Genomic DNA, 13,013 nt, shown 5'->3' with positions numbered 1-13,013 from the left:
TTGTTTTGTTGTTAAGACTTTTATTAGAACAATCCTTTGAATAAGTCTGACCTAACATATGTAAACCTGGAAAATCAGCATAATGTCTTTGCTAGTGTTGTTATTCTTGTAATGTGTACCTTATGTAATTACTCATTAAATAACTTTCATTATGTCCACAGTATGTATTGTTGACTAGTTAATATAGTTGTTAGTTGTAGTTAATGAATAGGGGTCTTACACCCCTAACAAAAGCCATGCTGACAGATGTTTCCTGTTAGCAAACCGTGACTTCACACTCAACTGAGTGTGAGGGGTGAAAAACCAAGGTGCAATAAAGAGGTCTTAAAACACCGAAGGCTCACTGAAGTTTGTCAATAACTGTAAAAAAAAAAAAAAAATTATTTGCATGTTTCACCAAATAATGTGAAAAGTCTTTGTGTAAGCTTTTCATCACTGTGGAAGAAGTCATCATGTAATTCTTTTTACATATAGAGTATAAAAGTTGCTGAGGGACGCTTGACTCAGTTTTCTCTTCCAGTTAAACCAGTCATACTTTCCAGTTCCTCCTCTGAGGCTACTGCCAGGTCAGCTGAAACCCCACCCCCTAAAGCACAGCTGCACTTCCAACAAATCGCCTGCGAGATCTTACGATCCGGCAGATTCCATTGGACATAAGACCTTTTTAAAATAATTCTAATTTGAAATAATAGAAGAGAAGAAAAAAATGTTTATGTTTATATATATATATATATATATATATATATATATATATATATATATATATATATATATATATATATATATATATATATATATATAGCCTTAAATTAAGCAGAGGCAACTCTTTCAATGAACTGGTGAATTTTTATTTGTGAAAGTCACAGAAGAGTTTATAGAACCAGTGCAACAAATCATTTCATCTAATGGATAACCACTGGGTGTGAATTCTAGGAGGAAAAGTTTTAAAATAAAACTCATCGACGTAACATTTCCGTTTTAACGTTTTGAAATTCACTAGCTAGTGTGAGTGTGATTGAAGAAGTAGAAAATTAAAAAATATTAAAGCTGAAGAAGAGCCATAACTTAAAAAATTGTCCAAGCGATCCCACGTTTTCAGGCTGTCATTTTTCAAATGAAACAATGCCACCTGCTGGTTGGAGATAAGGATGAATCATATCTGTGTAAAGGCACTGTATTTGCTTTATTAAAATCAAAATGGATATTTAACTTTAACAAATCAGATCTATTGATTTAATGCTGAAAAATAACCATATATTTTTCTTTCTGCATGCCAACAGCATGTGTGTGTGTGTGCACTTTTTAACACTCAATTTATTCTTAACCAAAACAGAGTGGGCCAGTAAGATACATCCATTAAACATTTCATTAATTCATTTACAAGTTAATTCACTGCCATTTTATAATTAAATACAGACACAATCAAGGACAGATGGATGGATACAACAAGTAAACATTTATATAATAACCCTAATATGAGTAAGTTAATATAAACTCATATTACAGCCTAATAGGGGAAAATACACACAGACCTGTGGAAACATTAGATACAAGTCTCTGGTCCATTTGTGGCCAAAATAATAATAATAATAATAATAATAAATCAGCCATGCTGACCCAAGTAAGGAGAGGCCATCAAAACAGCAACGCTGACAGAAAATCAGGACAGCGATCACCAGAGCATATTGCATAACAACACGCTGTGTATCCAGCATCTATCTCGCATCTAGTGATGAAGACCTGAATGAGGCAGTGTGTGTACAGTACTATTTACAAAATAGCATCTAAAAACAACGATAAAGGCACAGGTGGCACCGGAAGAACATTTCTAAAGCTGAAATTCTTTGCCCTATAAAAATGAATAGGTGCTTGTATGTGTGCATGGGATAGAGTGTGGGAGAGGGAGGAAAGAGAAGCTGCTTGTTCTGTCCAAATCGCTTCTCTACAGGAGCTTGTTGGCTCTCTGGTTGGCTTCATCAATACGAGCTTTATTCATGTCAGCCTGAACAAGAGAAAAAGACAACAGTGAAAATTAGTAGACACACATTTATTAAGTGGAAAGAATTTTTTTTAATGCAAATTAGGTTTCAGTGGAACTGCTTCTACAAATGTTCTTTTACAATTTTTCACAAGACGGTGCAGCACAGCAGGGCTCAGAAATCAAACTGACGACTATTGGTATCCTAGCTGAGTGTCTAATATACACGAGAAGCGACATACTAATCATGACTTTGACATCAAACCAAGAATCTCTCATCTTGATGTTTGTGTCTCACTCGAAGGGTGACTATTGCACTTTACAGTCAGTTCACACGGTTTCACACTGACTGACAGGGAAGACCAAATTGGCTTCTAGCTACACACGGCTGTGGCAACATCTGTATTGATAAGGTGGCCATGTTTTGACACTATAGACGGTAAATACATCAGGCATAACATTATGCCTAATACTGTCTTGGTCCCCCTTTTGCTGACCCGTCATGCACTGTATATTCTGCCACCCTTCTATCAGAACCAGCATTAACTTCACCCGGGTCAGCCTTCACTCCCCACGTGCATCAATGATGGACCACTTTTGATAGATACTGACCACGGCAGACCGGGAACACCCCACAAGAGCTGTAGTTTTGGAGGTGTTCTGATCCAGTGGTCTAGCCATCACAAATTGGCCCTTCATCAAACTCTTTCAAATCCTTACGCCTGGCCATTTGTCCTGCTTCTAACACGTCAACCTTGAGGACACTGGCTGCCTCACTGACAGATGCCATGATGAGGAGATCATCAGTGTTATTCACTTCACCTGTCACTGCTCAGAATTGATGCCTGACATTAATTCAATTTATATATGTATGTAAAATTGCTTCCCAAAGCTTTCAGGAAAATGACATTTTAAAAGAAGAGCTTAAAAAAAAAATCAATAAATCACAATCACGACTGAAGACTGAGTCCAGGCAAAAACATGATCAGAATCTGTTGCTGTGTTTGACCATTCGACGGTTTGCACAATTTCTAGTGTTAACCATATGTGCATGGTCACTGGTAAGCAAGTTCAGCATGTGCACGCGAGTGGAAACAGTGACAAATATAGCTGTGGTGAAAACATGCTGTTAATGCATCTTGTTACACAACAGTTTAATTGGGTGAACGCCAGAACACAACACCGCTGACAAATATGTGCCCTGAAACCTAGAAACGAATGAACTTTGCACTGGACCACATGGCCCACTACATAAATAAGATCTAATGCCCAGCTATGTTCGTGCCTGACACAAAAAGACTAAAGCTAATAAACGCTTAAATAATTTATTAGATGTACAGTGAACTTGCCTTATCATTAATGCGGCCGATGGTCTTGTTCTGTTTGTCGATCTCATTGCCCATGTCCAGAGCCATGGTCTTCAAATTCCCGATGATGCTGCCCACCTGTTCCAGGTTCTCCTCCATCTCATCTTCACGTGCATCATTCGTTACTCTGGCCAAAAACACCTTGATTTTATCATTTCGTACTGTGTGAGCAAGCTTGAATAAAATATGACGATTTCATTATTTATTAATAAGTCAATTAAGTTAGGTTGGGTATTGCTGCCGGGATTTCCCAAACCTTAAGGATGCGAGATAATAAACACTAGTTCATTATCCACTGGCTGGGAATCAGCATAGTCTATTTTATGTACAATGTTTAGACTAATTATTAATAAGAACACCTTTATAGCTGAAGAATGAAGAAAATGTGTGATCTGTGTGACTTGTGCATGGATGTTGGTACGAGTGTTTCAGATACTGCTGATCTCCTGGGAAGTTCATACACAACAGTCACTATAATGCAAAAAGCACTGATGGAGTGACCATTCCGTTGCTGGAAATGCCTTGTTGATGAGAGAAGTCAGAGAAAAATGCCCAGATTGATTCAGGCTGCAAGGAAGGACATACTGTAAAGAGCTATGGTCAACCTGTCCCCATGTTAGACTCGAGATTCCTGTTTGTGGCTAATAGGAGTGGTCTTCTGCTGTTGTAGCCCATTCACATCAATATTTGTTGTGCTGTGCATTCTGCGATGTTTTTCTGGAGACCACGGTTGTAAAAAGTAATGATTTGAGCGGCTATAGACTACCTGTCAAGCTGAAATCAGTCGTCACTCCCCTGAACAAGGTGTTTCAGTCTGCAGACCCACCGCACACAGGATGTTTATCATTTTTTATGTAAACTCTAGAGAGCTTGTGTAAAAATCCCAGGAGATCAGCAGTTTCTGAAATATTCAGACGAGCCCATCTGACATCAACAGAAACACCATGGTAAAAGTCAGAGAGGTCACTTTTACCTTAATACTGATGTTTGATCACTAAAACATAAGATAGGTAAAGGTGTTCCTAATAAAGTGGATATCAAGTGTATTATACTTTCTAGCACTTTATATTATGGCTTTTTGTCATAGCCGTACAGGCGACATTTATAGCAGTACTAACTATAAACAGTGTTAGTAATAATCTGTCTACCTTTTGATATAGGGACCGGAAGATGTTGTTGCCTGGCCATTGTGGTGGCTCCCTGGTTGGCTGGAAACCACGCCTCCATTACCTCCTTCTGTGCTGGCAGTTTCACTTCCAGTGCCCCAAGTGCGTTTGTACCGCCCATCATTCTCAATAGACCTCACTCTGAAAGACGAGTAGCAGCAACATCCAGTCATACCGTCAACTCAAACACAAGTGCTTCATCTTAAAAAGAATCAATAAGCTTCTTAGTAAATGCAGCAAAAAAACTTCTGCTACAGCTATTTAAATAAGCATTTTTAAAATAACTTTAGGGTTCGGATCTCAGCTCATACCTATCACAGGGACAGACACACAGGCCACAGCACTTTGACAGGTCGGTCAGGTTCTTCTCAGCCTGCCTCATGTCCTGATTGATCTGGTCCATGCCCTGCTCCACACGACGCAGTTGTTCTGAGTAAATGTCACAAGAGGAGACGAGCATAAAGCAGGGGAGCGGAAATATACATTTATTAAACCTGAGATACATTAATATTGACGGTATCGTGTACCTATTCAGAAATCTTGCTCATGACTTGCAGACAAGATAAAATATCTCAATTGTAAAATCCATCACATTATACCCTGAGACTCGTGTACATCGCCGAGACGGCAATCGGAGCCGACGAGGAACCCGAAATAATCAGCTATACAATAACACTAAGCATCTTAAATACTCAGAAGTGGTTTGTTGTTTGCAGCACAAGGCACAAACCACACTGCAGCAAATGCTGCCTAGGTGAGAAAAAGGTCTAGAGATGAGTGAAACTAACCAAGCATACTGGTTATGATCATCAGCCACTATTAGTCAAGGGATTTTGCCGATGAGAAAATGAGACCTACTTTACACGCAAGCATACGAAGCACACAAAGATCTGAAGTGGAACAAAACCCGCTTTTCTCGGCTGGATCCATGTAATTAACGTAGCAAGCTAATGCACTTTGTTTAAAACTGTGTGCACTCTTAATGGCCACTACGTGAACCAGAGGAACGTGAGGTCCATGATTGCTCAACACCAAGCAGATTAACGCCAGCAGGCTGCACATTTTGGTACTGAAAAATGTCGGTATTCGTACTTATAATCAGTCTGAAGGAAATAATACTAACACATTTTCTGAAAACAGTGTGCCAACAGAAAATCAGCTGGGTTCACTCACCTCCCTGCTGATCCAACATGACCATGGTTTTAACTCCTGTCTCCTTGCTCTGAAAAATGTGAAAAAACATATGAATTTAGCTCCAATTCTAGTGAAATAAGTGACCAGGGCATTTAGCTTTGTTTTACACAAATGCACTCACCTCTTCTGCCATCTGCAGCATCCGTCTAGTGCTCTCAAGAGACTAGAAGAAAAGGGAAAAGGGAGACAAAATTACAAACAAAGCACCCCATTTCCATCCTGAGGAGATCACATGCAGATACATGGGATTAAAGAGATCAAGTGTCAAGCTGTTAGTAAACCTCTTTGTTGTTAAAGGCGGCTGGGTGTAACTGCTCTGCCTCACTGTACTGAATTCTGAAATGCACATCAGTGAGTCAGCACATCTATATGTATATAATCTTCTTAGATCTAAAGTTTGTTCCTATAGACGCAATATTCCAAAATTTGTTTTTTGTCCCATCGTGATGAAGGCATTCTAATGTAATGTAAGAAATGTAAATGTAAACATCATGCACATATTCCATACTCCTTTGGAAAAAGTTGTGAAAATGTCTTTGTGGTTGATTCGATTAATCTCAAATTGGACATTTAATCGAAGCAAATTTATTCCAAAACATTTTCTTCAAACTCCCTTTCACCAGTGGTGCCAATAATTCTGGAGACGAATATACAGTGAAGTGTGAATAACTGGATCATTCCATGTCAGTTCACTCGGCACTACATCATAAATAAAGAGCTGCGATCTGAAAATTTTCACTGGATATACACTATATCGCCAAAGGTTTTGGGACGTCTGCCTTTACATGCACATGAATGTAATATGGAGTTGACCTGCCCTTTGCAGCTATAACAGCTTCAACTCTTCTGGGAAGGCTTTCCATAAGGATTAGAATTTTTGACCATTTCTCTAGAAGCATATTTGTGAGGTCAGGTTGGATGAGAAGGCCTTGCTCATAGTTTCCGCACCAATTCATCCCAAAGGTGTTCTGTGGGGTTGAGGTCAGGACTCTGTGCAGGCCAGTCAAGTTCCTCCAAACCAAACTCGCTCATCCATGCCTTTATGGACCTTGCTTTGTGCACTGGTGCACAGTCATGACGGAACAGGAAGGGGTCATCCCCAAACTGTTCCCACAAAGCATGAAATTGTCCAAAATGTCTTGGACAACTGGAACTAAGGGGCCGGGGCCAACCTCTGAATTCGATGATTTGGAGAGGTGTCCCAAAACTTTTGGCAATATAGTGTATAATGCTATCTGGAATCTTAGTGCTTTAATGTGTCTCCTTGACACAACAAGATAGTTATAATAGAAAAGATGCAAAGAAGCCTCAAATCAATGGAACATCTTTATAAAATGTCTTTAAAAAGAACATATGGACACTTACGTCCAGTTGGACACTGTGCAAAATCGTTATTAGAAAGCAATAAGCAGTAAAGAAAGAACAGGCTCAGTGGTTAATTCCCAGAAGGCATTAAGTCTACTTAGATAATCATGCCAGGGGATTTGGCAACATTTTTCATTTTTATGCAATAATTGTAGTATAAATACTTCTAACAGGTAGAATTGAAACGTTCCTTAAAAGAACAGACATGGAACGACCAAGAAGAACAATTAAGAAGAAATGGAAATGGGTAGCTCTAGCTGGGACTGAATACAACAAAATAAAAATCCAAAAAGACCCGAATTGCACTGTATAGTAGTAACATGATATTGGGGAAGAAGTGAAAAACAAAACAGTTCCTTGTGCAAGGTTAGACCACAGTATGCTGATTAAGCAATGTATGAGGAAACAACATGCTTACGTTTTACTATTAATATTGGGAGGTCACAGGATAGACAGAACCCCCCCACAACACCCTGTAAGTGGTGGTAAAGATGTGACATTATTAGTTTACCCAAGCTGTCCTTCATGGGCAAAGACCATCTTTCATGCTGTTAGTACCCGAGTTGGGTTATGCACAGCAGGAAAAAGCTCATCCCAGTCCCTCAAAAGGCATAGAAGAGAAATGCAGGGAAAGGATGGAGAAAAAAAGCAGAAGAACAAGAGATTATAGACATAAGATCAGAAGATTTTAAGACAGAAGCAGTATATGGAATGATTAAACACTGGCAGTGTATCATTACAAGAGAAAAATGAAAAGGCTTAAGTAAAAAAGAAAAAGTGAAGATCCCACAAAGTCAGAATTAAAGATTAAAAAGATTAAAGATCAGTAACATCCAACGTACCTCGTCAGTCACTTGGTTTGCTCTCATTGCCATATCTTCCACCGTCATGTCGGCCATCTTGCTGCTGTCGAAATTGGCTGGATTGACTTTGGCACCAAGTTCTATACTCTGGGGTCTGAGGGTCAGAGGTAAGAAGTTAGTTCACAAATAAAACCTAACAAAACTAACAGAGAGAGAAAGAGAGAGAGAGACAGACAGAGGGCCCATAATCATAACCCATTATTAGTAGGATTTTCTTTTATAACCTATCGCTTTTACACGGATTCTTGATTTAGCTTTATGGTAGTTTGTATACAATCATAGATTTACAGAACAAATTAAAGGTCAAGGTTAAAGGAAGTGAGAAATATAATGAAACGAACTGAAGAGGAAACTAAAAGATATCAGCCTCACAGACACACACAACACGTTTTGTAACACTTAGCATATGGCCAAATATTTGTTCTTTAATGAACATGTCTGTGTGTGTGTGTGTGTGTGTGTGTGTGTAGAACGTTAATGGCCATCACCTTCCAGTGTACTAGATACACCAGAGTAAAGCAAGAGAACTGAAGAACAATAGATTGCTTGAAGCCGTTAATGCGATTGAAATCGAGTCTCTGGATTTTCATTTCAATTTAATGCAACTTCAAGGCCGTCATGCTCGTGACACATTCCCAAAATTAGCTAGGCAGTTAGTAGCAACAACTCTGCCGTGAAATATACAACGTACTCTACAACACAACAACAAAAACAACCCAGAGTAAACCAATATATCTGACTGCAAAACTAGTGGCGAGTTTGTTTATTTCGTCTTAAATTTAATTCATACATCAGCACAATCCACACAGACGATAAACATCCCACAACAAACAAGCCGTTGATCTCTAAAGAAAATGTTTGGTATGAATGTAAATGATCTTTTGTACCACAGTTATACAGGTCGCTCCTGAGATACCAGTGATCCTGATTCCTTCTGCCCTCCGCACCGGTCCTGATGCCCCACTTCTTCTTGGAGCCTCATTCACCTGCAGATTACTTTCTGCTGCTCAGGATGACCCACATGGATAGCATACAAATCATTATTGCCCCTCGTGTGCTAATCAGGGATATTATTTTTAATTTCAGATTTTATATCCTGATTTAGAAGCTGTCCAATGTTAAGAGAGACCTACAAATTGAAAAAAACTGAACTGAACTTCAGGAGTGTAAAGAAATCTTCCAACGAAGTTGTGCAGCAAAGGATGACATTGTATTGGCAGTAAATACCATAATCACACAGGAATCCTTCCACAGGACAGGTCTAATGAGTGGGGACCTTGGTAGTCATACAGAACAACATATGCAAATGATGTCAGGAGAAGTAATACTCAACTGATCACATGTGAATTTAACCATCGAGCAATCCTAGATTCAAGCCAGTGAGTCTGCCGGAACAGCCTGTTCTTACATACACTATATTGCCAAAAGTTTAGGGATGGTCCCTTCCTGTTTCAACATGACCTCACAAAGCAAGGTCCATAAAGAAATGGACGAGCGAGTTTGGTGTGGAGGAACTTTACAGACTCCTGACCTTAATCCGATAGAACACCTTTAGGATGAATTAGAACAGAGACCTTCTCATCCAGCATCAGTGCCTGACCTCACAAATGTGCTTCTAGAGGAATGGTCAAAAAATTCCCATAAACACCTTGTGGAAAGTCTTCCCAGAAGAGTGGAAGCTGTTATAGCTCATATTACATTCATGGGCAGGTAAAGACAGACGTCCCAAAACTTTTGGCAATATAGTGTACATTACTGCTACGCACAAAATGAATAAGAGGCAATAATTGCCACGTTGGAACAATCTGAAATGACTATTCTTTTGTTGAGGTGGCATTAGAGACTTAGAGAAAGCAATACAATTAAACGGCTAATGATTTGACATGCTATTCCCTGCTAATCCAATGCAATTCAATTCGATCCACGATTTAGTTTAGTTTTAGTCTAACTTCACTGTCCTTTTTTCGTTCATTTTTTCATTTTCTCAACATCTCTCTCTCTTTTTCTCTCAGCATGACCCTCTCTTTCTCGATTTCTCCCTTTCTGCGTGTCTCTCTCTCTCTCTGTGTATCCCTCTCTATGTCTCAATTTCTCTCTCTCTGCGTGTCCCTATTTCTGTCTTGATTTCTCTCTCTCTCGGTCTCAATTTCTCTCACTCTCTCTCAATCCGTCTCTCTCGGCGTATCCCTCTCTGTCTCTCTCTCAATCTCTCACTCAGTGTGTCCCTCTCTCTGTCTCGATTTCTCTCTCTCTAAATCTCTCTCACCCTCTCTGTCTCCCTCTGCGTGTCCCTCTCTCTGTGTCCTTGACTTCTCTCTCTTGCCCTCTCTCTCGGTCCGTCTCTACGTGTCCCTCTCTCTCTGTTGGTCAGTTTATAATCTGAATTGTCTCTAGGCTTTGTAAAACACTGTACCAATACTCTGATTCAAATTCTATTTTAATATACACTCCTACGCATGCTGGAGGCTGGTGGGATCCTTGTAGGTGTTGTAATGTGAACCCTTATTGTTGTGACATAAAAATGTTATGCAGATGGTCAGTTTAGCTGAGGAGAGGAGAATTATTATTTCCTGACTCTGGTTTCCTTTTCCTATTTCCTGAGTCCCATCTGGTCACATTAATCTAAACTGTGCCTTTCCTACTAAACAAAAAAGTAGCAGTGTATGGGGGGTGGGGGGGTGGATAGATAAACTTTTACTCGCCTCTCCATATTTTTGCCAATTATTTACTACCCGATCATAGCTGTGTCTTGGTAAACATGGAATATCGGCTCATTCCAGACAAAATAGAAGGGTTTAGTTATCTCAAGCAACTCAATCCGGCTACATTTCAGGAAACAACCCATGTGGAATAACCGTGATTAGTCTGTAGCGGTGTATGTTTCCTCACGAGTTTAAAAAGCAAATATTTGTAAATAAATGTAATCAAACGTGGGCAAACAATGGGAGAGCTTAACGTCATGTTCGAACGGTTAGGCAGGACTAAAAATATGGTCGAAAATACCATCAAGCCTAATAGAGGGGACAAAGGGGATTATGGAGCCGTGATCAGAAATATACGCATACCAGTGACCTTGTTTCCTGTGCATGGAAAGAAACACTGGAATAAGAAAGTGTCCTTTTTACCAGCGAACAAACCATTACGGCTACAAAAAAAGTGAAAAGCAGGGTGAGATAAGAAAAGACGGACTAGATTATAACCTGGTAAGAGTTCTCATACCATCTTCAAAGTGTATAATCACTCATTGCGTCATTGTGTCCAGACACACACACACACACACACACACAAGACGTTACCAAAATAAGAAACATTTCCGGTTTTTCTACATAAACTGGTTCCCCAAGATGTCTCTTCCACTGACATTCAGCTCACTCACTGCACTGAACACATAAGTGCGAGTTATCACATAAAATGACGTCATCATTTTCGGGTGCCAGTGATCAGTCAAGGTACTTTATCGTATTGGAACACAACCTTAACCATTTACACCACGAGGTGTCCAAAGCCTTTTCTTTTTCTTATGCCACAAGTCGCATTCCTGTGATATGGTTCAACATGTAAAGTGTGTGACATTAGCATGAACACAGTGTCAACAGTAAAAATGTCTCGTGCACTTAAGTGTGAACCCACACCCAACACCAGCACGAGCTCAGGCTCGACTTGTTAGTGCGGAAAAACACACACAGTGACAGATTCTTATCCCTTCACCGCTGCATTGCTTCAGACGTTCATACTTACTGCTTGCTCATTGTGTTTCAACGTCTTCTTTATTTCTAACCGGCAAAAAGATTCAGTTTGTTTACACCGTCAAAGCAAACCACTTCTGGAGTCTTAGTGTAGCTCGTGCTAGGACTGCTAATAATCGGTTAGCTCCTAGTTTAGCTAAAGTTAGTTCCTCTTTATTTTCAGGGCGCAGGAGAAAATTATCGGTCTGTTTTATTTATTTATTCTGTATGATGAACGTTATGGTGTCCGAGAAGCGTTAACTTGTTACTTACTGCGACAGAGCCAAATAGGATTTCCTTTTTAAAGTCCAAGTTAAGCGTGTGATCTATCCAAATTCCTTCAGACAAATGACAACTCTGCGCATGTCCGGTCACCTGACGGCCATTGCTTTACTGCGCATGCGTGAGTGGGACTCGAGTCCCATGTGAGCTTTTCTTAAACCACTTCTATTAGTGCAGCTGAGATGCTGTACCATATTAATATCCCTCGTTTTAATTCTAAAATTGCATATTAAAGTGCATATTTTTGTTGTTAGTAATATCCATCACCGCCGTAATAGTCGAAGCAGTACAGTCAGGGGATATACACGATGCACCCATGGTACACTATATTGCCAAAAGTTTTGGGACACCCCTCCAAATCATTGAATTCAGGTGTTGTTTTTCACGGGTTGGGCTCGGCCCCTTAGCTCCAGTGACAGGAACTCTTAATGCTTCAGCATACCAAGACATTTTGGAAAATTTAATGCTCCCAACATTATGGGAATAGTTTGGGGATGACCCCTTCCTGTTCCAGCATGACTGCACAAAGCAAGGTCCATAAAGACATGGATAACAACAAGCCAAATCAAAAGAGGTCCATCTACAGGCAACATCTGTTGGATGGGCGTATGAAAATATGATGACGAAAGGCTTATCATATGTGATAATAAAATAAAATAAAACCATAAGTCTTTACTTATATAAACATAGGAAGAACACCTGTTCACTTGCAGACTCACCCAAACCGGACAGCTGAACACTAGGAAAAAGACCAGGTGATTTTTTAAAAATATATATATTATATTTGTACAGCCAGTTTGGATGCGTCAATATTTATAACAATATTTTTTGTTCTTGGCTGACATGAGTGGAACTTGATCTAGTCTTCTGCTGTTGTAGCCCATCCACTGCAAGGTTTGAAGTGTTCTGAGATGCATTCCTCTCACCATTGTTGTAAAAAGCACTTATATATGTTCTTAGGAGATCAACAGTTTCTGAAATATTCAAACCATCCCATCTGGCACCGGCAAACATGCCATGGTTAAAGTAACAGAGATCACACTTTTCACCCCATTCTAATGTTTTGCGTTCAC

General features: G+C 39.7%; 1 protein-coding gene across 3 annotated transcripts; it reads right to left on the bottom strand.

Annotated features, from left to right (window-relative positions):
• Positions 1–832: 832 nt before the first annotated feature.
• Positions 833–12,062, bottom strand: LOC131359502 (synaptosomal-associated protein 23-like). Of its 3 annotated transcripts, XM_058399419.1 has the most exons (9): positions 11,932–11,950; positions 11,672–11,706; positions 7,913–8,027; positions 5,827–5,868; positions 5,685–5,733; positions 4,823–4,940; positions 4,494–4,652; positions 3,328–3,472; positions 833–2,002 (listed from the first exon to the last, which is right to left on the bottom strand). In XM_058399419.1, exons 2-9 carry the CDS (start codon positions 11,680–11,682, stop codon positions 1,943–1,945), a joined length of 699 nt encoding a protein of 232 aa, XP_058255402.1. In that variant the 5' UTR covers positions 11,683–11,706; positions 11,932–11,950; the 3' UTR covers positions 833–1,942. The 3 variants fall into 3 exon arrangements, with proteins under 3 accessions (XP_058255402.1, XP_058255403.1, XP_058255400.1); XM_058399420.1 differs by lacking the exon at positions 11,672–11,706 and having other exon boundaries at positions 11,932–12,062; XM_058399417.1 differs by having other exon boundaries at positions 11,672–12,012.
• Positions 12,063–13,013: the final 951 nt, after the last annotated feature.

The sequence above is a fragment of the Hemibagrus wyckioides genome, linkage group LG09 (assembly GCF_019097595.1).
Source record: "Hemibagrus wyckioides isolate EC202008001 linkage group LG09, SWU_Hwy_1.0, whole genome shotgun sequence".
Lineage (NCBI taxonomy): Eukaryota > Metazoa > Chordata > Actinopteri > Siluriformes > Bagridae > Hemibagrus > Hemibagrus wyckioides.
This window is presented reverse-complemented; position numbering and strand designations above follow the sequence as displayed.

Coding starts and splice junctions, on each gene's coding strand:
- LOC131359502 (XM_058399417.1), bottom strand. Junction 5,869..7,912: donor CAAACCAAGTGACTGACGAG/GTACGTTGGATG, acceptor CTTTTCTTCTAG/TCTCTTGAGAGCACTAGACG. Junction 3,473..4,493: donor TCCGGTCCCTATATCAAAAG/GTAGACAGATTA, acceptor GTTTTTGGCCAG/AGTAACGAATGATGCACGTG.